The 27912-nt window shown below is 47.7% G+C and overlaps 1 protein-coding gene across 3 annotated transcripts in view; it reads right to left on the bottom strand.

The window, feature by feature from the left end:
• The window catches only part of PLXNB2 (plexin B2), a 775326-nt gene that overhangs the window by 189258 nt on the left and 558156 nt on the right, over positions 1–27912 (bottom strand). For all 3 annotated transcript variants that reach the window (XM_069627846.1, XM_069627845.1, XM_069627847.1), the window contains one exon: positions 2129–2265. In XM_069627846.1, the coding sequence (XP_069483947.1) occupies positions 2129–2265 (137 nt within the window). The remainder of the gene's footprint in view (positions 1–2128; positions 2266–27912) is intronic.

Below are 27912 nucleotides of genomic sequence, written 5' to 3'. Positions count from 1 at the left end.
CACCATGTTGAAAAACATTCTGAAGCAGCGAAGATGGTTGAGATACCTTTCAGATGAGGAATCTGCAGGAGAATAATCCATAGAAAGTACATTATGTTAAGTAATTTCTCCTTCATTAACCCGTACTTTGCTTCATCACAGGGTTCCAAGGCTTGATGGAGTCTGTTCAGATCAGGGGCAGCGCCAGTAATCATTTTCTCAACCAATTTCTATTGCCGAATTGTCATATAGAATTGGTCTTTCTAGTACAACCAGTTCAGTGATTCCGCCAGGAAGTGTTAGTTTACGGAGCAGACTCCTCCATCTATTCTTCTCTGTAAGGTAAATATAGAACTGCTTCATATCAATAGATAGATGCACAGACCAGAATGTATAAAGATTATCTATGGACTGGTTGTCCAACTTTGGGCCTCGAGGGCCGGATCCATGCCAGGTTTTCAGGATACCCCTCATTAATATTCATGGGATACATTTGAATGCAACGATTCTAAATGTATGCACATTTTCCCTCATGAATATTACGAAGGGATATCCTGAAAACCAGTCAGGATTCCGGGCCTCAGCACCGTAATAGTAGACACAGGCCAGTCCTGCAATAAGGCAATCACCTCTTTGCCATTAACCATCTTGGCTTTCTGCTTTTCTCAATCAGCGGGTGTGCACACGCACCCCTCATTGCCTACTCAATTCTGGAACATAATGCCGAGTAAACAAGGTTTTTCATGCTCATTTTCCAGTTTTTCTGACTAGAATTTGTTAGACTCTGACCATCGGAAAGATGAACCGTTTAAGAGGCATTACCTAAACAAAATATGAAGTCCTTTGAATTAATTCCTGACACTTCCCAGGGGCTCTGGCCTGTTTAGGTGCAGCACTTCGCCGTGACCCTGCGCCTCCCACCTCCTACAGGAGTGAGACGACCACAGCAGCTTGGTAGTCTATGAATGCATTTTGACCATGTTATCCCCAAATCAGAGAGGCCCCTAAATCCAAATATACTTCAAAATGTGTACATGGCTAAGCCTACGGTTATTCAAATTTTTATCAGTTTTCAACAATTTGTTTGTGGGCGGTGTGGCAGACTTCTCCATTCCAAACTCAATTACAGAAGTATTTTAAAAAATGAAGCTTTCACACCACCCAGTCTCTGCCCAGTTTCTACCACTACCCCAACTGCTGAACCCCAAGCCAACATGTACAACGTCTCTTTACTTCATAAGATTCGCAGTTCAGGGAGTGGTCCACAAATAGGTTAGCCTCGTGAGTTAAGCTTCCTTATTTAAGGCCAGCACCCACTCACTCCAGGGCAATAAACACTGTGCTATCTTTCCCTTTGTCCCCCTCCACTTCCAACTCACTGTCTCCTACCCATGGCATATGGGCGAGTTACACTTATGCGTTAGCCTGGGAAGACATGTTTTTCAACCTCCCACCAAATTCTCCCTGTCAGACTTCAGCTACACTTGTAAGGTCCTATCTAAGGTCATCTCCTCAGTTGCCTCACCACTTAAATCCATCTGAAATGATATCCCATACAAGGATTATGGCATGAAAAAATACCCTACAGACAGGCCTCATAAGAATAACCCTAAACGCCCCCCCTCTTTCGCCCCGGTCGCTACCGATATGTCTGAAGAAAAGATTGGCCAGTCAGGTTACCTTACAAACTAAGACAAAAGGTCATATCTGGACTGCTTGAACCATCTCCTCCTGCCACTTTAATTGTTCCATTTCCCCACATCCTCAAATTGTTTGATCTTCGAGCCAAAAGAAGGACATCCCCTGATCATTATACCTTTCGCTGTTTTGGGATTACTTGAAAGTGAGATTATCCAGAATCCAGAGATCATTTTTTGGACATCATTGTAAATCATTTTTAACATTCTGCAGGACTTATGCACACTATAGAAAATGCTATATACAATAAATGTCACATCGAGGCATAAAGCCATGCAGAAAACCGTAATGCAGGCATTACTAACGTCTAAAGAAGCTGCACCTGGCTTGAACTTCACTTAACTTGCTACATAGAGCGTTATCATACAAAGTAAAACAAGAGCAGCCATAAATAAATGTCTGGTGTTGCAAAGTAGAACATAGGAGCAATATCTCTAATTAGGGCACTTACATTTTACATGGCACCCCACCGACTTCGACTTGAACATCTTTCTCAGAACCGGTCACAAGTTTGGTACCCGTGATCGAAAGCTCCGTCCCTCCAGCCATCGGTCCTTCAGATGGACTCACTTCTGCGGGTTCAGGGTCCTGTGGTAATTTGGAAGCAATGTCACAATGAAAATGACAAACAAGCAAAGGCATTTCTGAAATAACTGACATATATAATTGTCTTCCTACTGTACTCGTGCCTACCAGTTTCCACTCTAAAATATATGAACAATTTTCTTTTTTACTTTTCAGTCAACTAAGACATTTATGTTGTTATGTTATGTTATTGGGCATTTGCATAGCGCCTTTTACCATTGGTATGATTCCAAAGTGCTGTGGGTTGAACGCCCTCAGTGACCGTAGTCCAGGTCAGTGGAGAGAGTAGTGTAGTAAATAGTGCATGGGTGAACTCGGTATGTGTGCGGCTAGGGCGGATTAAGTAGTGTGTAGATACATTTTAGGGCTTGGCGTGGTGCAGTGGTTGTGTGGATGTGGGAGGCAACCCAAAATGGGGGATGCCTTGTGGGAGACCCCAGTCAGGGCCACAGTTTTGGAACAGGGAGTCACAGTTGGTGTGTGTTGTGAAGGCAGACAGACTGCCCCCTCTGTCAATAACAGGCAGGCTGCACTGAAAAGTGGGAACACAATAAGGGCACCAAAGTCTTTGCAGAAACCAGAAACCGATGTATTACAGAAAGAGTAAACGCATTGTCAGCAGGATAAATTAGACACACTGGACACAGGTGATTGCCTGCACTGGTCTGCGGTCAGAAGGTGGGGCATTGATGGGAGACATACTAGCTAGGCACACCCACTGACAGGGAACCCGGGGAGTACCCTTGAATAAAAGGGGAGAGACAGGACCCCAAGTGACAAAGAGGAGGGTTAGAGAGAGAGTTGCAGAAGGAGTAGAGGGCCGATAGAGATGGTGAGGGGGAAAAACAGAGAGAGGGGCAGGCACAGAGAGAGACACAGAGGGAGAGAGACACAAGGAGAGGGGACAGGCACAGAGACACAGAAAGGGAGAGACGGAAGGAGGCAGACAGACCAGGAGCCCTACTGGTGGAAATCTAGAGCAGTTTGAGGAGGAAAGGAGGGGAAGGATCGAGATGGAAGACAGGGTACCCGTGAAAGGGGCCTCTAGAGCCCAGCTGCCCCCGCCCATCAGCACACCACCGCCAGCAACCAAGAAAGAACTATCCCAGTCCTTTAGCCACAGGCTTATTTAAAGCTGTTGTTCCTGCCCACTCCAGGGCCAGCCTCTCACCGTGACAAGTGTATGTTTAGCTGTTACCAGGAACGTTTTGCCGCTCTACCCCCTACAGGGCCAGTGTCCCCCCTCCAACCTAGGCAGGTGTTTGTTTGGATGTCACCAGGACACGTTTTGTTTGCTTTCTAGGGGAGATGGGATGCTGGGCTAGACAAACATTTTCAGGTATTCTGTGTGATTCCTTGGTCAGGGGAGTTGAAATTAGAGTGCCTGGTAGTTGGGGTCCCAAGCGGAGATGAATTGCTGGACTGCAAAATAGAGAAAGTTCACAGAAAAGGCGCAAGGGTCAAGAGCTAGCTAGCTTTGTAACTTGCACGATAATTACAGGGTGTGGTACAAGTGGCTTTTCAGAGCGCATCCACCACTATGATGGACACAAGTGGAACTTGTTTTGCAGGACTCAGGGTAGGACAAGTGGGTAAAAAGGTCAAACCAGATTGTTAGCTCTGGAATTCTGGTAGCTGGGTAGGGAACAGGTTTAACTGTTTTTTGGAGTCCTTTGCCAGGGCTGGAAGAATCCCACAAACCACCCCGACGTATCACAGGTACAGGGGACAGAGTGGACTAAACCCAATGGAAGAAACACAGCACAGGTACACACAGCAAGGCAGGGTCTCTCTCACACACACAAATGACACAATATCAATGATGGGCGATGTCCATGGTGCCAAAAACAAAATACAGCCACTGGGGAACATGCAAGCACTTGACAGAAATAAACAGCGAGCATAAACAGTTCAACAAATATACAGTGATATGCAGTGCAAGGTGGAAAATACAGTCTTCTCCAGTATTGGATCTTTCATAGATTCACAAGCTGTGAATATTCCTGTCAGGCTGGGAATCACAAGCTGTGAATATTCCTGTCAGGTTGGGAATCCTCAGTAACAGAGAAGTTTAAACTTTAACTGAAAACTTTGTCACTTTTTTGCTCCATCATAGTCATTTTGGGTCATACTGCCCACAGCCAACAGTAACACCTCCTTTAGCTCCTCCCGTCAGCCCTCTTCAGATTTATTAATTGCATGTTAGTGGTGGGAGCCTTCAGAAATCATCTCTTCAACTTTTCTACGATTAAAATTGAAATGTAACACCTTTTCCACGCAAAATATATATTTTTCGACATCTAATCAATGACCGGCTTTGGTGGCAACAGCGCAGCTCTGTTGACTATCCCCGCTGCCGGTATTCTTTGATGAAGCTTCACCGGCGTAGTTGAGCCAACCTCATGGCGGAATCCACAAGGAAAAGCCTGTTCAAGGCCTGTGCCCACTGTGGACTGAAGAAAGTCTATGTAGAGGATCACCATGACGACTGCCTCTACTGCCTTCATCCTCACCATGTCATCCAGGACTGCGAAATCTGCCAGTCGTTCAACAAAACACTGAGGGATCGTCACTGCCATCTCGTCATGTGGCTCGAGGACGCTGGTGGGGCCTCTGACTCTGCTTCAGTACAGAGTCATGCTTCGTTAGGGCAGGATGGCTCAGCAAACCACCTCTAGCAAGAGCTCTAAGTCGCATGAAGTCCAGACCTCTAGCAAGAAGAGGCATAAGGATACCTCATGCGACAACCCCAAATCCTTGCACAAGGACCAATTTTCACCAAAAGTCAGTGCCCAAGGGGTACCGACAGGGGACGAGAGCCGAAGCGCTTTCCAGCGCCCCAGGAACTAACGTCCCCTAAGTCCACATCAAAATCTAGTGGCCACTTCACCCTCGAGGTCGAAACAAGCTTATTGTCGGAATCGACAACAGGGACGTCGTCATTGATGACCAAGCCGCACTCCAGGTCATCTACCCTGAGGCCGTCCACACCGTCCCACACCCTGTTAACGAAACAGTCTACACCTATGACCACGAATATCTCACAGCGACCATCAATGAAACAGTCTACGGCCACGACTACCTCATCATAGCCATCAACAAAGCCGTCAGTGACCACGACTACCTCGTTGTCAACTAAACAGTCATTGGTTAAGACCATCACGTCGTCCCCGAACACACCAAAGACCACGAGGATCTCACTGATGACATCCGCGTCCACAGCTGTCACACACTTGTTGACTCTCCCCTCGTCAACGTCACCATCGACGCACAAACATGACCACCAAGCTATTATTACTAAGGCCACCGTCAGTGGCGTTTCCGAGACCAGCACACTGTCTGCATGGACTGCCTGTCAACGGCATATTTCCCTAACCTTAGGGTTTTCTTGCTACCGGGTGGTATCGTTGCGTGTCAGAGCCAGCTCTATCCCAATCGGAGGCGTAGGAAGAAGAGGAGGAGGAGGCCATCATATAATTGCCGTTCTCACCTGAATACAGGACATCGCCTACCAGAAAGCGGGGTGTGGTAAGCCAGATCAGGCTACCACCTTTACCCCCTCTGCATTCAGGGTAAGCCATCACTCCTCCTACAGAAAGAGACATGTCACTGGACATTTTATCTACTCTTAACACTTTGGTGGCAACCTTGCAACAATGTCTGCCTGCACCAGCCCTGGTTACAGCGCTAGTCAGATAACCTTGCACGGATATCCCTGGCCCTTCTAGGGAGATTGGAGACACCCCCTCGCCCCGCAAGAGGGGTAACCACCAATAAGAACCAGTCAGCGCTGCAGATACTGGGACAGGCACAGACCCGGACGATGGGGACTCCACGGACCCGACCCAAACTGATGAATTTGAAAAGGTCATTGCAGCTAATGGGGAACCAGATAACATTCCACTCAGAGACTCTTGCCCCTCCCCCCCCCCATGAGGTGGGGGCCTTCCATGCTCTCCAGGGTGGGCACGATGTTCGGCCATGCGCCGGAGGAACAGCGAAAGGAGAATGTGCTGTACCAGTACAGATAGCAGCGCAGGAAATCCGTCATGTCTATCCCGCTGTTGGAAGACTTCTGGGACTATGGCCTGATCACCTTAGGACATCCTGCAACTGCCCCAGCGATAACCGACCAGTTTGACAAAAAAATACAGAGCCCCAGAGAGCGTTGCCTCCTGCCTCTGCACTCAAACCATGCCAGACTCAGTTGTCTCGGCTGCGGCCAGGATAAGGTCAGCTAATGTATCCTCATCCAAATCTGTCCCCCAGACAAAGAAGGAAAACACCTAGACACCTTCGGTAAGAAAATAATCACCACCGCAGCCCTGACTATCAGGGCGGCAAATGCGATGGCCATACTCGCACGTTACAATCACGAGCTGTGGTACAAGTTGGGTTCCTTGCTGGAGTTCCTACCAGCTGACAAGAAGCAAGAGGCCTTGGACATCTTCCATGAAGGCTAGTTGGCGTCAGACCATGCCATTACGGTCTTCAGGGGACCAGGACAGGAAAAGGTCTCAGTCTTACAGGGGTTCACAGCGATGCCGTGGCTCAGCCCAATCAAGGAACCAGTCCGGAAAGCAAGCATGACCAGCCCTGGGTCAAGCCTCCCACTTCAGCACCCCAGTTGAAAGACGACTGTCGAAGTTGATCAAAGAATGGACATACATCACAACCGACAAATGGGTGCTATCCCTCCTCCAGCAAGGCCACTCGCTATAACTCGTGGACTATCCACTGGACATGCATCACACACAACAACCAGAAAGACTGCAGCAGAAGGGCATAGTGGAGAAGGTTCCAAGGGATGAGTTGGCACACAGGAGTCTACTCCTGCTACTTCCTGGTAAGGAAATAAATCACTGCACGAGACAGGAGGTTGGAGACCCATCTTAGACCCAAAATTGCTCAACAACTTCCTAAAGGCGCAAACATTCCGCATGGTCACGCTACAGCAGGTGTTGTCCCAGCTACAACAAGGATATTTATTGGCATCCCTCGATCTCGAGGACGCCTCTTTCACTTCCTTATTCGTCTCTCACACCGGCGATACCTACGCTTCGTGGTATCAGGAGTACATTATCAGTTCAAAGCCCTTCCATTCGGCCTGCGGTCTGCTCCGGGAGTGTTTACCAAGTGCCTTGCACCAGTGGTGAGACACATGCGGCAGGGGGGGCCACGTCTACCCGTATATACATGACTGCTTAGTGAGTCCCCCTCCTATCCACTGACAGAAAGTAATACCGCCACCACCATCCGGGATTCTACAGCAACTGGGTTTCTCCATCAACTTCCCAAAGTCGTGCCTGGTTTCATCGCAACAGGCACTCTATCTCAGAGCAAGACTCAACACCCAAAGCTGCACAGCCAGACCCTCGGACGGAACGGTGGCAGCTCTTTTACACAAAGTGTGCAACCTCAACAGTGCCCCAGTGACGCCAGTCCGGAACTACAAATCCCTGCTGGGGATGTTATCATGCACCCAGTTAATCTCGAACTGCCGATTGCACATGAGACCGGTGCAGGAATTCCTGAATGCCCGCTGGGTTCAGGTCTCAGGGTGCTGGTCTGACCGCATTGCCCTAACACTAGTATCAAACAGAGCCTTTGCTGGTGGTCAATGAGGGAACACCTGGTACAGAGCACCCTCTTCAGATTGCCAGACCATCAGGCTACCGTCACGCCGGATGCTTCACTGGAGGGCTGGGGTGCCTACTGTCAAGACCTACACACCAGGGACCTTTGGTCAGAGGAGGAAAAGAGCCAGCATATCAACCTGCCGTAGCTATGAGCAATTTTCTGGGCCCTGAAGTATTTTCTTCCCCCTTCTGAATCGGAGGGTGGTAAGTATTTACACTGACAACACAACGTCCATGTTTTATGTCTGCAAGCAAGGAGGAACAAGGTCCCCACAGCTTTCCAAAGAGGTCCATGCCTTGTGGCACTGGGCTCTGCAGCAAGGCATGTTTCAATAGATTGCCTTGCTCCCGCAGATTCCTCATCTGATAGATATTCCCTCCTGCTCTGCTGATTCTGAGATTTTATTTTGATAGAGGGTGTTAGTGGACCTCAACCAGACCATCGATCCGTCTTGCTCGGCGTCTGGTCGCCAGCTCCGGACATGTCGTCAGGCGTTGTATAATTATCATGTCACTACGCCCCAACCTCCGCTCCTTTTATCTGTGCCAAAAGACTCTGCTTGGGAAGACAGAGAATCGACTTTCTCAATGTTTTCGTCCGAAAACTTTAATATTTCCAAAATCCTCAACACGGGATGTCGGTCGCTCGGGTATCAGGTTTCAAATGGTGTTCTGATTGTGGCACCAAGATGTCCTTCACTGATCCACACGAGTTGTGTCTCTGGTGCCTCAGCACAGGTCACGGGACTGACTTGTCAGTCGTGTGCCAAAATGCAACCTCAGTTTTGGCCTCCGGAGACCAAACCAATCGACTGTGCCGGCGATCTTGAAGGCGGTTGACCCAGAGCGAGTTTTGCAGCTCAATCGCTCCAAAACTCGCTCTGGGTCGACCGCCTTTAAGATCGTCGGCGCAGTCGACGGTACGGTCTCCGGAGGCTGAAACTGAGGGGCATACCCCAGAGAAAGAACATAGGTGGAAGAAGAAATGGTCCCACTCGAAGGACACGCTTCCTTATCCCGAAAGAAGAAAAGGCGTCAACCATTGTCAGGACTATGAGTCGTCGATGGAAAAAGCTAAACCATGGGCTGGGCCTACAACCCGCCAAGAGTGGGAGGATTTAAAATGCTCGATGCTTGAAATGTTCAAGAAGCATGCTATAGTCGTGCGGCTAACCCTCCCAGGCAGCAGGCTTCGGAGCCAAGAGCAGCGCTCGGTATACCCAACCCCCCTCTAGTGCCCCGGTACAGACAATGTTGGCGCTGATAAATCTAGCAACACCAAAAGAGTTCCAATGGAAGCCGGATCCTCCCTCTGCATCCAAGTATGTTGACGCTACAGCATCTCGATCCCAATCGACACCTCAATCCACCATATCAGCACCGAGAGACAAACTCTCGACTGTTGTCGAAAAACTTTCACCCCCACAACCCTGGTCTAAATCTTTTAGATACTATGGCAGGTATCTTCAATGACCATGACGCTGATGACCAGGCGGATGTCGACCCGATTTACTTGGGTTCAGGAGGGGTGGATTATTTTGACAACCATAATCAGCTTGTGCAACTGGCTCAAGGCCTCCAGGACGCCAGCGGTCTGGGCTCGTCTCCAGACCTCGAATTTCAGCAGTACCAGCCCTATCTTTATAATACTTCTAAATTTAGGGCACTGGCAGAAAGGGTTATTGACACCCTGGGATTGCACTCATCAGTGACGCATGTACAAGGTTATGGCCTTACCGACCTTTTAGATGAAGGCCTCACCACAGATTTGGACCTTGCCTCTCCGGAGCATTCCCTCCGATCCCAGTCATTCCATGGGTTCTCCGAAGGTTGACGAGGTTTTGAGCGACCATGATCTTGATTGGCCTGGACTGGGCGAAGAGAACGTGGTACTCTGACCTCTTGGATCTTGTCAATCTGTCCACCCCAATGGTTGCCTTGACGTCTGGAACTTCTAACCCGGTTGGATCCCCCAACCTACATGAGTGGCTCTTGACAGGATATGAGATGACTGGGACCTCTGAGGATGTACTTGAGGTGTTGCTGGCTGCACGCAAGCCATCTACAAGATGTTTGTAGGTGTGCAGATGAAGATTTGAGGCGAGGTTCAGGGAACGCAAGATTGACCCCATTTCTTGCCCAACCATTACAGTGATGGAGTTCGTTCGGTCACTGGCCTCTGCAGGCCCTTGAGGCCACCACAGTCAAAGGATATTTGGCGGCCGTGTCTGTGTTTAAAAGATCCCCGGATCAAGGTTAATTTTTTATGATTCCGGTAATGGCACAATTCCTGAAAGGCCTTGTAAATAAGTTTCCACCAACTCCCTTTGTTGTCCCAGATTGGGACCTTAATCTGGTTCTGACATTTCTGATGGCGGCTGCCTTTCAGCCTATGCACTTGTCCCTTATGGCTTCTCTCTTTGAAAACAGCCTTCTTGGTGGCTATTACATCTGCCAAGGCGGGTGAGTGAAATACAGGCCTTATGCTATAAGCCACCTTTCCTGCATTTTTCGGGGAGAAACTTTAACTTAAGGTGATGCCTGGCTTCCTCCCCAAGGTAGTCTCAGAATTTCACCTGTCGCAATCCATCGACCTTACGGTCTTCTACCCTCCTCCACCATCCTTCTAAGCAGTAGGAAAGGTTACATCGCCTAGACCTGAAGAGGCCGTTGAGTTCATATATTGCCAGGACAGCCTGTTAGGCCTGCCCATAACCTTGCAGACTTTGTCCAGATGGATAATTATCTGCATAGATTTAACACTTACCTGGACTCCTCGGGAGCGTAATACCCCTTCAGCCAGTAGACCCGATACCTTGAAGCCTTTAGGATTCTTTTTCTGTTAGGACAAACAGATAACAACAATAGATATGCTATAAAAAAACTATTAACTGTGATAACTACTAGACGAGGTGTGTATACACCTAAACACATACTCCCCTCTAACTCTGGTACTAAATTCCCTTCTCACTTGTGTTTTGTAATTATGGAGCTCTCCACCCTGTTTTCAACAGGGGCGTGTTGAGATGGTAAAAAAATTGCCAAACTTGGCATGCTGAAGAACTCGATAGTTCTATTTAGGAATCAGTCTTTAGGGAGGTGAGCAGATGAAGACACTGTAGTCCTTAAGAGTTTTAAATGATTCCTACGTTGGAGAGATTTCTCATGCTAATTACTTTTCTCTTTTTGCAGATTGTAGGGATGTGGAGCGCTGAGGACAAACTATGCACGCTTTAAAAGATTTCTTTATGAAGAAGGAATTATGGATGTGGGATGGCTGCGGCATTACTCAGGATGAGAAAAGGTTAAAACGTAAGTTCGGCAAATTCAGAGTAAATACAACCTTCAAAAGGGGAGCGCAGTGAGGTGATAACTTGATGAAAGCTTCAGGTACGTAAGCGCATTGAAAAACGTCTTCTCTATTAGTCTGTAAGGTTCGTTTTTGTAATTAAATACCTTTTTTGTTTTCTGCAGGGTTTCGGAACGCTGACGGAAGACCTTCGGAAGATGCTGCGGCTGCTAGTGAAAACGTCCGACTGAGGAGATGCTGCGAACGAAGAAATAATTAACGAAAATGGCGTCAGAGGAAAACCTCTGTCAGGTAAGTCTTATCTGTGGTCTGTGATGCTTCTTTAATTGTCACAAGAACTAATATTTCTCTTCTCTTTGGTTTCTTTCGATACTGTGAGGAGAATTCGCCGGTAGCGTTACACCGCTGTCAGCGGAGCGGACGCGAAGCACGCTTTCCAGCGGAGCCGGGGCTTAAGTAGCTCCTTCTGACAAATGAATAGTCCTGTGCTGCTGCTTGTAAATGGATCCTCCGGGCGCCCATCTTAAGAGTATTGAATTACTATTGAAACCCATCGAAGTCTATGGGATTGGATGCTGTAAATGGTTTAAATGCCATATGTGCCAGGCTAACCCACCTTTGACCTGATTGATGCAATGTGTTCTGCCTATCCTGAGTGTCTGAGTAAAGACTATGTTTTCTGACTGGGATCATGACAATAGATGAATGCTACCAGTCCGCTGGGAAGGAATTACCAGCAGGTATCAGGGTACATTCGGCAAGGAGAGTCTCAGCATCAACAGCTTGGCAGAGGGGAGCCCCTGTCCGTGAGATTTGTCGCACTGCAGCATTCCATCCCTGCATACCTTTGCAAAGCACTACAGTCTGGATGTGTCTCGTACTGCTGATGCGCGTTTTGCAGGGCAGCGCTGCAAAACTTCTTGGTATCACTTTCTGCCCGCCTCCTTCATCTACTGCTTTAGGAGTCTATCAGATGAGGAAACTTCAGGAGAAAAGCAATCCATTGAAGGAGAAATGCCTTACCGTAATGTTCATTCTATGGTGCCTTACCGTAATGTTCATTCTATGGATTCTTCTCTGCAGATTCCTCATCTTCCATCAATCCATCCCTGCTCAGAAAGTCGATGGTTGGTGCGTACCTTTTCTTTTAACAGAGGCTTGGTGATGGTAATTGTCTTTCTTGCCACATGTTTCTTCCAAAAATATTTAAATAAATCTAGTCCGACGCTACCTATTGCCTGTCACAAGTTCTTCCTCCTTCGGAGGTTTATGGTCATTTACATTTTTTGTGGGCTTATTAGCCCGTTATCTCGGTTTTCATATGGAGCCTGACAGGCTCAGAAAAAAGGGGAAACTGAGGTATGGGGCGCAGTGACAGTTTAAATACGACTCCTGATGTCGCTTCCGAAGCCGACAATCGAGTACCGAGCAAGATGGAGTGACGATCGAGTCGAGGTCCACTACGCCCTGTTGAAAAAAATTCTGAAACATCGAAACTGGATGGAAAAGCCATCAGATAAGGAATCTGCGAGAGATGAATCCGTATAAATTACGATAAGTAATTTCTCCTTCCCAGCTCCTTCTGCTCGGTGGCCAATGTTCACAATGAGACAGCCGTTTTATTTGCCACCACTTCCAGAATCGCTTGCAACCTATATTTAGCCCAACCTACTCGCATGACACCCACCAAGGGTATTAATGCGTGCCATACAGCTGTGCATCCATCAGAGGAGTGTAGGTGTTCATTAGGTCATGGGCTTGTTGTAGGTAACAGCATTTTGTATTTTGCCTGAACATGGCCCAGGGCGCATCTGCCGCTCCAGACTTTAGGCAGCTGCTTGTAATTCTTGCTACTGCAGATCTAGAAGAGTCCTTCAGGTGCCAACCAGGTGTCTGTTATCCCGCACTCAGGCAAGGGTATCTTCCATACCTGGCAGGCAATGTAAGGTAGAACGCGGTCTCACAGGGAGAGGATGTCCAGTTTGCTGCATAGCCAGGGGCATTCGTGAGACCGGAGCAACGTGGACTGGTATCTGGTGATGGTGCCCACATTTTCTGCCCCTTAACCTTCCCACTCGAAGCATACAGGGCTAGTGGCCTTGTACTGCACCATTAGAGACACTTTTTCCAGATGTGCACTGGGCTTCTCGGGATGGCATAGGAATAGTTCAGAGATGCTGGCAGGCACGGCTTGGAGCGGGAACTCTACGCCCTGATGGGGAGGCATATGGGCACAAACCAAGCAGTAGGTTTGATTTAGTTTGTGGGCAACCAAATGGCAGATCTGGAGGATTGGAAGATTAACTGGCTGATGGCAGACATTACGGATTAGCTTTAGGGACCAAGAATAACCGGTTGGAGCAGAGTGTGTGCTCATGAGACTGTGTCTCTGTGTCCTCCAAGTCCTTCGCGAAGCAGATGAAAAGTTGACTAGATGTATGGGGAAGCAGAGATCTCACAAGAGAGCAAGCTTGAAAGAACTCAAAGCTGGTACATAAAGACAGGACGATGGCATAGTGCAAAAATGAATGATTAAAGGCAAGTCTGGTAAGCTGGAACAGAAAATGTTAAATAAAATACACTTATAACAGAACGAGCTTGGTACACTGTACCCGTATGATGGTTACATTAAGATACTAGATGACATTCAAAAGCAGATCGGTTGCTACTGAAATGGAGGACAGACGCCAAACATATAATACTCCAAATATCGCAGCTAACAAATGCAAAAAGGAAAAATTGAAAGATATCTGCTTCCAAAAGAGAAACCTTGAAACAAAATCCCAAGTTACAAGGAAAGAGAAACAAATATATAACATATTAACATTTTAAATGCATTAAAAAAATCAATATAAAATATTAAAAAAATTGAAAATGCAAAAAGAATTAACATTCTAAAACAATCCAGCATTAAGAGAAAAAGAATTATAAAATAAAAGAAATCATTAATACACAGAAATAAAATAAAAATATAAAAATATTAAAGTTGAAAAAAAATGCTAAAATGTTCACTGTCAAAATACTAAGGTCCAATAAAATCATAGTTCAAGGGGACACGGTCCAAGAAAATATCTGATAGACTGTTCCCATGCCGGCAGGGTTGCTGAGGATAGATTCTTTGGGGCGGGGGGGTGGGGGGGGGGAGAAATAGTCCGTGCTCTGGGGTGCTGTGCCCTAGCTCTCCCTTCTGCACTAAACTGAATCTCGTCTGGCCTGGCACAGGTTGTGCCTCGCTGGTCTGGCAGTAGATCGGTCTCATGACTGAAGTAAGGTGTTTTAAATATGCCAGGACTGAATCATCAGTCAGTGCCAAAAGCAACCTGGTCACAGAGGCAGGAGCTGCAGCTGGCAGGCGCATTCTTCTTGCCATCATGATCTCAAATGGAGAGAGTCCAGCAAAGCAGCTGGGCATACCTCATGTACATGAGGACAAGGAGCAATGTGTCTGGCCAACTTAGTCCTGTCTGTGCGCACACTTTCACAAGCTTCTAACTCCCCATTCCTCCTTTTTCTTTCCCCAAGCTTTGTGTCCTAGTTTATCCCTAGGATAGCCTGCAATGTGTAGCAATGGTGTCAGTTTTGCTACAGGACCTTGTACAGGAGAACGGGGTCAAATGGATCAGGGACACAGAACTTGCAACAGTGCGCAGACAAGAGGTTAGGGCAGCTGCAACAGGGTCAAGTAGAGTGCTGTAGTGGGCCAGAGGACACAGTGCACCACAATGATACAGGAAACTTAGATGGGATGTCCTCCATTACTACAGCTCTGTCCAACCAAACACTGGGGCATCCAGGAACTCCCCCAGCCTCACTGTGCCGAAGGTGGCTTCTGTGTCCACCAGCATTCTGGCATGCTCTTATCCTACCTGTACTGTCACATAGGGGCCACTGGATGGGAATGGGATAGTCAGGGCGATGATTTGGGGTGCCAGGGGTACATCGTCTGGGTCCAGTTCCCATCAAGCTTGAGGGAACTGAAAGGGACTCTGGCCTACCTGCGGGGGCCAGGGTTCCAAGGCGGTGCCAGAAGAGGCACCCTGGCTATTTTTACTACTGGCTGGCAGATGAAGCATTGGTCTGGGATCCGGCCTGGGGGTGTCCAGGCTGTGGTTCTGGTCCACAAACCGCATTGTGATCTTGTGGGTCTAAGCTGAGCGGGGAGGCAAATTTGACCAGGCATGCATGGTGCAGGGAGCTGCCATTTGCTCTGAGCAGAGAGGGCTGTGGCCTTGTTCTGCTAAATCAGCTGAGGACAGAGGTTCTTCCAGTGGCCCCATTCCTTACAATAGGCACACTGGTCCTGATGCACGTGGTTACCTAACTGGGATGGGCACGGGATTGGGGGTGGATACTGGCTTAGGACATGCCATGTACAAGTGCTCAGTTAGCCCCAGAGGGGGCATCTGGGAGTGGTGAATGATTTCTCTTCTTCCTCCCCCACTAAATTTGTGCTGTCCTCTAGAAGCCCCATACTGGCCCCCAAAGGGTGACAATAGAGGGGCTGATGCAGCAGGGGCGTACAACCAAGGGGCAGGAATTAGGACGAACAGCCAGGTGGGGGAGCAAGCGCAGAAAAATCTAGGACATCCTCTGGGGCAGAATGGGTCACTGGGGGCAAGACTAGGAACAGGCGAGGGTCACACCCATAACTGGAGTCCTTTCTCATTTTCTCTAGATTAGGCTGTTCTAGCTTCCTCTCTAGGGTCACTTGCTATTCCTGCCACTTCTTCTTTGTCACATACACAATCTTCAGGAATCACATGTAGGACTCCCACTGGATAATTGTGGAGTTCCCTTTCTCCCTTTTAACAACCTCACGCACTGCAGCTGGGTGAGTCTCATCAAAGGAGCCTTTTAGGCAGAGCCGGCCTTACGGCAGGGCAGGCCAGGCGACCACCCGGGGCGCCACTAGCCCCTTGTCATGCCAGCTCGGGGGTCTTTTAAGGGCTCCCCCAAGCTGGCGTAGTGGGAGAAGACACGGCAGGCACCCTATTCAAATTAAATGCGCCAGCGGGACACATCTAATAACAATAGGGTGCTCAAAACCATATTCACATGATGATTACCTCCTGCTCCGACGCGGGAGCAAGGAGGTTTTCATTGGAATAGGGCGCTCATGCATGAGCATCCTATTCCAGTGATTATCCCCCTGCGAGGTGCCGGAGCAGGGAGGGACAAAATAAATTTGGTGCTCCTGCACTCCCCCCTCACCCGTCCACCTCTCCCCCTGTTGACCAGGGGCGCGCAGGGAGGCGCCAATTCGCCTGGGGCACTGCTGCCTCCAAGGCCGGCCCTGCTTCTAGGTGCCAGACCAGTAGGTTCCGACGCTTGGTCCGTTTATGCCCTACTGGCACCCATCTGACAATGTCTGGGCCAAGCACTGTAGCCATGAGTGCCACAGGGGAATCGGGGAAAAGGCTCACTCCCTGGCTTGCAGAATGTCCATCTCTGACAGGCAAAAAGATGTTGTACACAAACTAAGATATCTTGACAAATACTAAATCACTACAGGGCGTAGGTCAGCACCACTGAGTCCCTACTATCCAAGTCTGTCATCCAGGGTTACTCTAGCACACTCACAATCACTTACAGGTACTCACAGATGTACCCTCAGAGGCCCTCAATTAGGGAAGGGGTTGGATGATAAACTGTTGCAATGCAGGGGGCACAATAATGCCAAGCTACTGGTCCACTTCCAAAAGGAGCGTCGAGTACAATTCCCTGGCGTCCCTGGAAAACTACTCTGATTCAGGCAGGCAGGTCAGACAGGCACTCCACACTAAAGAGTTCCAAGCAAGGATGATCGCTAGAGGCCCCCTCTTGTGCACCTAAAGAAATACACGTCACTCAAGACCAGGAAATGGACACAAAAATTGATAAGTGGGTGAGGTTGGGCCCTCTACTAGCCTTGTTCACTCCTAGGGAGTGTCTAGGAGACGGGTTTGGTACAGACTAGGTGGCTCTGCTACTAGTAAACTGAATTAGGTGCTTTGGTGGGGTGAGGGCTCCAGCCACCCAGATAAGCAAAATGAACGATGCCAAGTCTATACGCCAGAGGGGTTTGAGTCGGTTTACCATAAATATGACACCTTACCCCTGGGTGAGGGCTCCAGCCAACCTGACAAGCAAACTGAAGGATATCAGGGCACAGTCCACAAGTGTATCTACAGAAAAACCTAATATTACGATGATACTCCACCACTCTTTGTACCCAGATTCAGACACAAGAGTAAACTGAATTACGCGACATGTAGTGCGCTCTAAAATGGGGCTCTTGGTGGACTGGTCCCTAAGGGGAGCAATATACCACAGCTACCCTTGTTCACCCTCCAGTATGGGCCTAGAAGGAGAGTTTGTTACAGGGTTGGTGACTCCTCTCACTTGAGGAACTCTCATGGTTAAAACCGAACACTGAATAAAATTAGGGAATGACAACTGGATGCTATGACTAGTTGAGTACACCCTACAATTTGCCAGTACAATTGTGTGATGTTGTGTCGGTGTGCAGGTCCTCCTCTGACCGTGGCAGTTCGCCAGCGCCTTGCCACTGTGGGAGTGGGACCTGGGTTGAATTGATGGGTATACTGACCTGCCCTCAGTGTCACTACCCCTTAGAGCGGAGTCGTGGACCGGGAACCAAAGAGAAGTCTACCGGAAGAGAACAGTTGCTGACCAGAAACCTGTGAAGGGCTCCAACCCACCAGTGGTGTTAAGACCCACTGCTGGGCATCCCACTTCTCGAGTGCATCAGTCTGTTCCCTACAAAGTTCCTTCGTCAGCCACCCAGGCCAAGAAACCCGAACCGCGGCGAACTGTCGCCTCACCTTGGGGATCGTCCTGCTGCACCAAGTTCTTAACTGAAAAGGTACTGTCCCAAGCCTAGGGACTTACCTTGGCTTCGCTGTGTGGTTCCTGTGTTCTGGGAGGCCTGCAGTTAAGCTGTTACTTGCACCCACTACCCCCTCCAAGGCAGTTTGAGTCCCATTGGGGTGAACAACCCATTTAGCTCCAACTTGCTAAAGTGCCACTTGCCTGCAAACCTGAAGAAACCTTGATAGGCTCTGCTCTGTCTGCTGCTTACTTCACTGGACCCCCAGGACCCCCTTGACTCTGTGAGACTCACCTAGTATAGGGATGGACTTTTAAAGATTGGTTAAGCAGTGGTTAACTGAAGGTGCAAGATTTGATCTAAAGTTTGCCTATTTGGTGTCAGTAGTTTCTCTCACTTTGTGTTGCTTTACATTTATTTAAAGTGTGCCACCTTTTAATTCTAAAGTGATATTATTGTGCAATTAGTACATACCTGATTTACTTCTAAAACCTTAATGTATATAAAATAAATCACTATTTGTACATAACTTCTAGTGTGCATGTGTATCCTTAAATTAAGTGAATGCTCTGAAAGCTGCGTGCCTCACTACAGCCCTCATCCCCCCTAGACTAAGCCTGGCTGCTCGGGCATTGCTACTAAACCTTTGGGTAGTTCAGGCGAAACCTAAGGGGTACAACCCTCTCGCTCAAGATGGGCTTTTCGAAGTTCGGTCACAGACAGTAACTTGTGGGAAACTACCGACAGCCCTTCAATGTCCTGTGTTTGTAAAATACCTTGAAAAAAATGCAATACATCAATCCGAAGTATTTTAAGCTAGTATTGTTGGTTGAACCGGGAAAAAATTGTAACAGGTCTTGAACAGGACCTTGCTTTTATGTGCTTCTTATAGCGGGTGCCTTAAATCTTAGTTAAAAAACCGCTATAATGGCCCATCGAGGATCTGCACACTGGCTACCTGCGCGTGAATGGATTGACTTCTCTCCATCACCCACAGATGCCCAAAACTAGCTCCACCAGACCTAAAAGATCCATCCACACCCCCCGACTGACCACACCACGCTTCAAACACACACATTCTGGGGCTTCAGCTTTCCTTCTACTGCCGCCCATCTCTGGAATGCTCTGCCACTTCACCTGCGTGCTGAAACTTCCTACTGGCCGTTTAGGAAGCAACTAAAAACATTACTTTTCAATTGAAGACTCCTCCCTCCTCTTCACCCCTCCTCATTCCCTCTCCCCCATCCACCTCTCTGTTGACCAGGTTCTTTAACCAGTGCCTTGTTGCCCAAGGGTTTTGCGCACTTTATAAATGGACAAATAAACGTCCTGCTTCTAATCCGACTGCAGACGTGTACTAGAACGTAATTTGTGCAGCGTATAAAACAACTTGAGATTTATCGGCAGTTCTGCAAGTGGTGAACTAAACGGCACAGAACTGCCACCATAAAGGGGCACTGTAATTATTCAGTGCTTACTCTTCCGCAGATAGTTTTCAAAAACCAAAACCACCATTAACAGGAGACCATCAGCTGAACTAGTGGGCCACTGTATTTGGGTATGCATGTCGGAGAAATCTAAATGATAGAGAACTTCAAACAAGAAAAAGAAAGAAATGTTGGAGAATATGCATTTTTGTAAAGGCAAAAGGTCAAATTATTTTAAAAACAAAAATCTAAGGCATTCCAAACAAATGGTCCAATTTTTCCTCAATGTGTAAATTCACTCCACACGAAAACAAGCAGAACGCCAAAGGGAATCCGTGCAGTGCAGCCGTAATCCAATGAGGGCAGATTACAGCCAAAAATGGAACAGTAGCTTAGAACGACACAGAGCATAACAGATGTCAACTCTGATGCGCTGCTGTGCCAGGGAGCATCACACATTCCTCTTTTACAGAGATCATGGACCACTGCCAAGCAAAGCCGAGGCGGCCGGCTGGTACAACAGCAAGGCACAGAGCTGCTTCCGGGAACAGAGGGAGTTTAGGAGCTGCAGGAAGCAGCCTCGGTAGTGCGGAGGCTCACCGCAGGATCAGACTGTTTGTTTGTTTGTTTTTATTATTTATAATGCGCGAGCATACCCGGGGGTATCAGGGCGCAGCCTTTACAAGAATTTTCGAAGCTTGGTTACAGTACACAAAGAATATACATAATACAAAAATAAGGTACACAAATGTTATATACAAATCAGCAGTAAGGCCAGCAGGCCGTAATATACAAGTAAGCAAGAAGGCACACGTGGTTACAATGTGTGTGTGTAGCGCTGGGCACTACCTTGTCTTAGTGGGTCTCCAGTTTCAGCCAGGAGACTACCTTGGAACGGAAGTTCTGATAGGGCAAGTCTACTCTAAGGTTTGGAGGCAGGGAATTCCAAAGCTTGGCAGCTTTTACCGGGAAGCTGTTGCCTCCTATAGTGGCCCGTTTGTAGTGGGGAGATGATCTTTGTATGCAGTTCTGACGGGCCTCGAGGAGGACTGTCTGTGGAATCTGTTGATCAGGTAGGTTGGGGCTGCGTTGTTAAGAGACTTGTGGGTGAGTGATGCCGTTTTTAAGAGAATTTTATCTCTGGTGGAGAGCCAGTTTTTTCTGTTGGCTGAATCCTGTGATGTGTTCTCTTCTGGAAATGCCCAGAGCTGCTCTGAGAGCGTTGTTCTGAAGGGTTTGCAGTTCACTGGTGGTGGCCTTGGTGGATCCCAGGTAGAGGGCCTTGCAGTAGTCGAGGCGAGACAATATTAGGGCTCTGGCGAGTGTCAGACAGCTAGTGTCCGACAGGAAAGGTTTGGCTGCGCGGATTAATTTGCACGTATAAGCCGTGGAGGATGCAAGGGAGCTCACTTGTCTTCTGAGGGAAAAATTGGAGGCTAGATAGAATCCCAATGTTTTGACCTCCTCTCCGACTTTGATGTTGTTCCCGTCAATCATGAAGGAGTTATAGGCCAGGCCAAGTTTCTTTATACTGAATGTAGTGCCTAAGATGATGAGTTCTGTTTTATCATCATTGAGGCATAGTCCATGAGTGGCCATCCATGCCTGGATGATGATGTACACCCTATTTAGCAAGGCCAAATCCTTTCCATAATCTCCTGAAAGCGGAAGGAGGATCTGAGTATCATCTGCATAGTTAGTGTAGGTGATACCGAGATGATCCAAATCATCGAAAAGGGGCTTGGTAAATATGTTGTATCCCTGGGTACTGCTGCCCCACCCTGGCAACACTCTTTGCCCAAAAAGAACTCCAAGCAAGTCTAAGAACTTGCCTTCTACCTTGAAGTCTGGAAAAAATGTTGCCACTGGCTTTTGGATTTTGGCTGTTCCAAGAGAACAGTGGGGGACATCTTTCAGTGATGCACTCACTTGTCTACAGAAGAGCCCTTCCTGTCTTATGTACCAGCCAATCATTATTTATTTCCCCTATTAATACACCAACAACTACATGACGGATAGTACTTGATGATCACGCAACATCGCCTCATTAGTGGCAAAGTATGCTGTTGTGGCAGAGTGCGCACACACATTGGGGGCATTATGGAATTTAGATGCTTCTCCGGCCAACTTGGGCACTTTGAATGTTTTACAACAATCATGCTTCAAAAGGCTCTAGGAGTACAGACAGCAAGACCCCTACCCCCCAACCCCAGGAATGAGAAGTGAAGACTGTGCTCATATGCATAAGTGCCTTTAATATCCCACCATAGGCACTTTCCAAACCAAGATGCGTTGTAGTGCACTGTGACGATTGACAGGATCACGTCAACCCCACCAGGGGGGAGCCCTTCCCTGTGAGGCTAGGGAGGTGAGGCTACTGCCCAAAAGTCCAAATAGGGGTGGTGGAAAGTGGGACCTCACAGGGAGAAACTCCCCTCATGTGGATAAGTAATCTCGTTCCTTGAAGGAACTCCCTATCCCCATTTCCCTTGGGACCAAGTCCTTATCCGAACGCCATAATAATACTGTCTGTTATGATAACGTCTCTTCCGCCTTTGATTCACAAATAAATATGACTGAGACGAAGAAGAACCAAAGAAACCTGTACTAACAGGTTGCCTTACTATGGTACTGAGAAGAGTTGGCCCTAAAGAGGCATAAGAAACGCATTTATTTATTCACATTTGTTAAGCGCACAGCAGCCCGTGGGCATTATTGCGCTGGTTACAGTAGATGTTCATATCTTAGTTACAGTAGTCATGTAAACACATACAGAATGAAGTGGCATTGTGGCGCTTGAACAATAGATTCGGAGGGCAAAGCTGTGAGCAAGTACCTACAGTGAGCTAGCAGCTAATTGAAGAGTGTCGTTTTTAGCTTTTTGCGGAAGGCATGGAGAGAGGTTTCAGCTCTGAGGGCTGTGGGTAGCGTGTACCAAAGCTTGGGTGCCAGGTAGGGGAATCCAATTCCTCCTGCCTTGGCCCTGGTGATTCGTGGTACTGTAAATTGGTTGGTGTACTCTAGTCTATTGGGTCTAGCGGATTGTGTTCTGACTAGTGTGTTCGATAAGTAGGAGGGTGCGGTTAGGTTGATGCATTTGTGCGCGGTGGAGAGAAACTTGAAAGTGATTCGGTCTTTAACTGGTAGCCAGTGAGCATTTTTTCTTGCTTGAGAGATGTGTTCTCTTTTAGGAATACTGAGAGCTGCTCTGAGGGAGTTGTTGAGTGAGTCTGGCTAGGTTTTTTTTTTATGTACCCGCTAGGAGGGAGTTGCAATAGTCCAGTTTGGCTCCTATGGTGGCTCTCGCAATGGAGAGGCAGTTATCTTTTGTTAGAAACGGCTTTATGGCATTGATCACTTTGGTACTCAGGGCGGAGGCTGATACAATGGCGCTAACTTGTTTATCCATAGATAGTGTAGCATCAATGTGGACTCTGAGCGTTTTAACTGAGGATAGGACTGGGATGACACAGTTGTCAATGCAGAAGTTTTGATAAGTCAGACCCAATTTGGCTAGCATAGGTTTTTGACCGAGGATGAGGATTTCAGTTTTATCCCCGTTGAGACATAAGCCATTAGTGGCCATCCAGGCTTGGATTGTGGAGTAAATTTGTTGAAGGGTAGCAGCGTCTTGGAGATCGCTCCCGGTGAGGGGGAGGAGCACCTGGGTATCATCAACATAGTTTGTGTATGTGATCCCAAGTGCATCCAGTTTATCAAAGAGTGGCTTTGTAAATTGATTGTAAAGCGTTGGTGGAGTACATGATTCCTGGGGAACACCTCAGTGTATGACAGTGGGTTCAGCGTTTGCTATATTGGAGAACACTTTCATGGCTTTGCCTTCTAGGAAGGAAGTGATCCATGTTGCTGCATGCTTAGTGAAGTGTGCTGCATTCGTGAGGTGGTTGGTGAGGGTGTTATGGTCAACAAGACCAAACGCTGCTGAGAGATCTAGGAGGAGGAGTAAGGCAGGTTTACCCATGTTGAGGATGGAGGTGATTTGGTTTTTCAGATCTAGTAAAGCGGTGTCCATTCCGTGTCCTTTGCGGAACCCTGATTGTCTCTTTCCAAGGATAGAGTTGGTTTCGAGGTACAGTAGGATTTGCCTGTGGTCAGCCTTATCTAATATTTTAAGAAGAAATGGGACGGTTGTAATTGGTCTGTAAATATTAGGTTGAGAAGGGTCTAGAGTAGGTTTTTTTTTTTTTTAAGGAGTGGACGTACCCAAGCCTCTTTGAGGCAGTTGGGGACTATACCTGTTTTGAATGAGACGTTTATGAAGGCGGTAATTAGAGGAGGGAGTTTCTCAGCACATTCTTTGATGATTTTGGGGGGGCATACATCGCCCTTGCATTGTGATGGTTTGAGATGTTTTAGGATGTCTAAGACCTCTACCTCTGATATTTCAGAGAAGGAAAATTTAGGAGGGTTATTACCTGTGCGATTGTGGTGGGTTTGCTTCTGGTGCTTCTGTTTAGGTAAAGCTTTGTAATGGTCAGAGAGTTTTTGTTTTGGGGGAGGTCTATTTTTTTTTTTAGCATGGCAGCTTGTATGCTGGAGCACCAGGCTTCATCTTTAACGATTTCGTCAGTGCAGGTGGGATGTACTGTTAATTCTTTAAAGATGGTAAAGAGTTCTTTAGATTGTGAATTGGCCGAAGAGATTCTATTGTTGTAGGCTCCTGATTTGGCTTTGAATATGGAGTCTTTGTATTTTTTTGCGTTGGTTCAAAAGATATCTTTAGTGGTGTCACAGGGGTTAGCCTGCCAAGTTTTTAGCGCCTGACGTTTGGAGTTGCACAGTTTTAGGAGCTCTTCTGTGAACCATGAATTGGAGTGGAATGATTTCTTTTCTTTTTTGTTTTCTAACGGGGCGACTGTGTTGATGGCGCTAGTCAATGTGTCTTTGAATAATTCCGCTAGTATGACGGGGTCAGGTGAGAATGGTGGCGCTAGGCATGGGAGATTGAGATAGGCACTGATGTTCTCTGCAGTGAGTTCTTTTTTGCGCTTCTGGCTACTGTAGCCGCTGCTGGTGTGGTGGGCTTGGCGCATGGAGTTATCGGGATGGCAAATTGTAGGCAGTTGTGGTCTGTCCATGGGAGGGCAGTATTGGAAACCATGTTTGTGTCACAGTTGTGGTCTATAATCCAATCTAAGATGCAACCTTTTGCGTGTATGTGCGAAGATACTTTCTGAGAGAAGCCAAGGTCACTAAGGTCCTTCGTGAAGGATGTGGCGGTTTTGTCGTTGAAGCCTAGATTGATGTCACCTAGGAGTAGCGTTTTAGTAGATATTTTGAGGTTGTTTCCTAGAAGGTGGGTAACTTGTCCTATGAAGTCTGATGGGGTTCCTGGTGGGCGGTAAACCATATGTAAATTTATGGTACTTGTTGGTGATAGGGCTATTTTGGCAGAAAAGATGTTTACCTTTCCTTCTCCCTGGTGGGGTATAAGTCTGATGGATATGCATTCTTTGAATATTAGGGCTACTCCTCCTGTTTTGGCTAACCTGTCCTGTCTGAGGATAGAGTAACCTTTGGGTAGTGCAATTGTGATGGCTGGGCCGGAGGCCTCGTGGAGCCAGGTTTCAGTGATGGCAATTATGTCTAAATCTTGGTTGGTGATGAGATCATTGACTTCTAACGCATGGACATTGAGCGAGCGAACATTGAGTAGGGCGCATTTGCAGCAAAGGGATTGGTTGTTACTTTTAGTAGGCTCTCTGGTTTCTGATTTAAGAGACGAGGAGGATTGTTTGGTAATACATTACTTACTGTAAAAGCATTTCTGATGATTGTATCTACTTAGATTCACATGCTGTGCATATAGTCCGACATCCAGTGGTCACCGCAGAGTATTGCATCTTGTCTTTCGAGAATCGAAAGGGGATGTCGACATGGGCGTGCCTGTAACTCTATCCCTAACGTGACGTGTAGTGTCCCTAAAATCCCTTACGCATCGAGGTCCCTCCGATTGCATTTTTTCTGCCATGAGGGAGCCTATGACTATCGCGAGTGAGTACAGAAAAGAGAGAAAGTAGTAAGACGTCCATGTTCCTTCCATCGAGCGGGGAGGGAGGCTGGGCGCATGTGAATCTAAGCAGATACAATCATCAGAAATGCTTTTACGGTAAGTAATGCATGTCTTCTGATGCTTGTTAATCTGCTTAGAATCACATGCTGTGCATAGACTAGCGAGCAGTACCCGGAGTTGGAGGTTAGGTGTGAGAAGGAACAGTAGAAAAAAGATGTCTTAGTGCTGCTTGTCCCACCTGAGAATCAGACCTAGAATGAGTGTCTAGGCAAGTGTCTGTACACACCTTCTAAAGGAGTGTACAGAACTCCAGGTTGCCACTTTGTAAATGGACTCTAGGGGAACATTTGCAAAGAATGCTATGGGAGCCCCAGTTCCTCAAGTAGAATGTGCTCTAGGCTTGAAGGGCAGTTCTCTCTTAGGAAGAGTATAACAGAGTGTGATGCATTTGACAATCCATTTAGAGATAGTAGATTTGGAGACAGGGTCTCCCTCTCTACCTGCTGCCACTGAAACGAAAAACCGATTTGTGTTTCTTAGTTGTCGAGTTCTTTCCATGTAAAACATGACTGCTCTGCGTGCATCCAGTGTGTGCAGGCTTCTTTCTCCCAGGTTTGAGGGGTTCTGAAAGAATGTTGGCAGTTCTATGGATTGGTTCACATGGAACTTTGAAATGAATTTAGGCGCAAACCTATGGTGAGTGCGCTTAACCACCTTATCTTTGTGAACTGTTACAAAGGGGTCTAGAACTGAGAGCGCTTGTAGTTGACTGACTCCTAATGGAAGTAATGGCTTTTAGAAAGGTAGTTTTGTAGGTGAGATCTTTGAGACCTGCTTTATGCATGGGCTCGAAAGGAGACCCCATAAGTCTAATCAACACCACGTTTAGGTCCCATCCCGGAGCTGCATTAGAAATGGGAGGGTGAATTATTTTTACTCCCTCCATAAAAGCCTTAACAACTGGTATCTTCCACCACAACACCTTTTGTTGTGATGTAGTGTAGGTTGAAAGAGCAGCTAAGTTAACTTTTAGAGAGTTAAAAACTAGGCCTGAGTCACGTAAATGGGTCAGGTACAAAACGATATGTGTAGGAGAGCAGTCAATGAGGTTGATGCGCTTAGAGGTGTACCAGATAACAAAACATTTCCACTTACTGGAATAGCAATATCGTGTGTTAGGTTTTCTTGCCTCCCTGAGTATGTCCATACATCTCTGAGGGAGTTATAGGTGCCCAAACTCTCTGACCTCAGGAGCCAGGCCGCTAAATTCAATGTTTGCGGGCATGGGTGAAGTGTCTCCCCCTTGTTTTGCGACATGTTGTACGGGCAAGGCAGTTTCATTGGGGGAGATAGGGACATCTCCATCAGATGAGCGAAGCAGTGTTGGCGGGCCCCCATGGGAGGCACCAATATCATTGTGACTGGTTCCTAGTGCATCTTGTGCACCATCTTGTTGATTAGGGGAGTAGGGGGGGGGCGAGTAATGTTACGCTCACCTGGTATCCACAGGGACACCCGTATGCCCTGGTTGCCGGATTCCCCCCAGATGTGCCCGATTCGGGATGATGTCTTCTATGGCAGCTGGGCCTGAAAACACAGGAGGACTGGACTTAGGCACAGATTTCGTTTCCTCCCACCAGCCCCTTGGACTCGACCTGATGGCCCCCTCCTCACCTTGATATGATGTCTGGCGTGCTCTTCGTCCTGCTTTCTGTGCAGGGGCGCGTAGTTTTCTGCGGCTTGAAGCGACCGAGTTAACTTCACTGGTGCCAACCCATTCAAGTGTCTTTAAGGAGCTAAGTCCGATTATAGCAGTTTCTGAAGGCCTTTGCTTTTCTTTCGTGCTATTTATGTCTTTCACCGATTGCTTCCCCCTTAGGTGTGCGGAGGTTCGGTGGGTGCGCTGCTTGGATCAGACTCCTGCCGAGATTATGGACGCGGAGCGCATGAAGAATGGTAGGTTCAGTGCGAAGTGTGGCGTGCTAATGTCTTTTTGGGCTAACATGTATTCTTTATTCCTTTTCAAGTCGCGATGGTCTTTCTGGCCGTGCAGAGATTTCCGTAGCGGAACTGGCCAAGATATGCCCAGCCAGGTGAGGAGGTTATGGTTACTGCTGTGATTGCTGTGAGTAGCCGGTTTAACCTTGTTCTTTTTTCCCTCTCCCTCCAGGTGCTTCGTTCCGGTGCGTACGTGATGTTCTGAGGATGCTGCCAACGGGATGGAAGACAGCAAGCAGCCGGGATCGAAGGATGGAAAGCTGCAGGTAAGCAGGGACTGCTAATGATGTTCTTTTGTCTCCTCTGCAGGTCTGCTATACCAGGAACGCCGGGTGCTGGTCTCTGAACACGATGAGCGTCACGCTGCTGGCTGCAGAATAGTGCGAAGCACGTTCTGTAGCTTGGGTGTGGTT

Source organism: Ambystoma mexicanum, chromosome 12, assembly GCF_040938575.1.
Source record: "Ambystoma mexicanum isolate Mex_15411 chromosome 12, UKY_AmexF1_1, whole genome shotgun sequence".
Classification (NCBI taxonomy): domain Eukaryota; kingdom Metazoa; phylum Chordata; class Amphibia; order Caudata; family Ambystomatidae; genus Ambystoma; species Ambystoma mexicanum.
The sequence above is the reverse complement of the archived record's forward strand: the minus strand, read 5'-3'. Positions and strand labels throughout refer to the sequence as shown.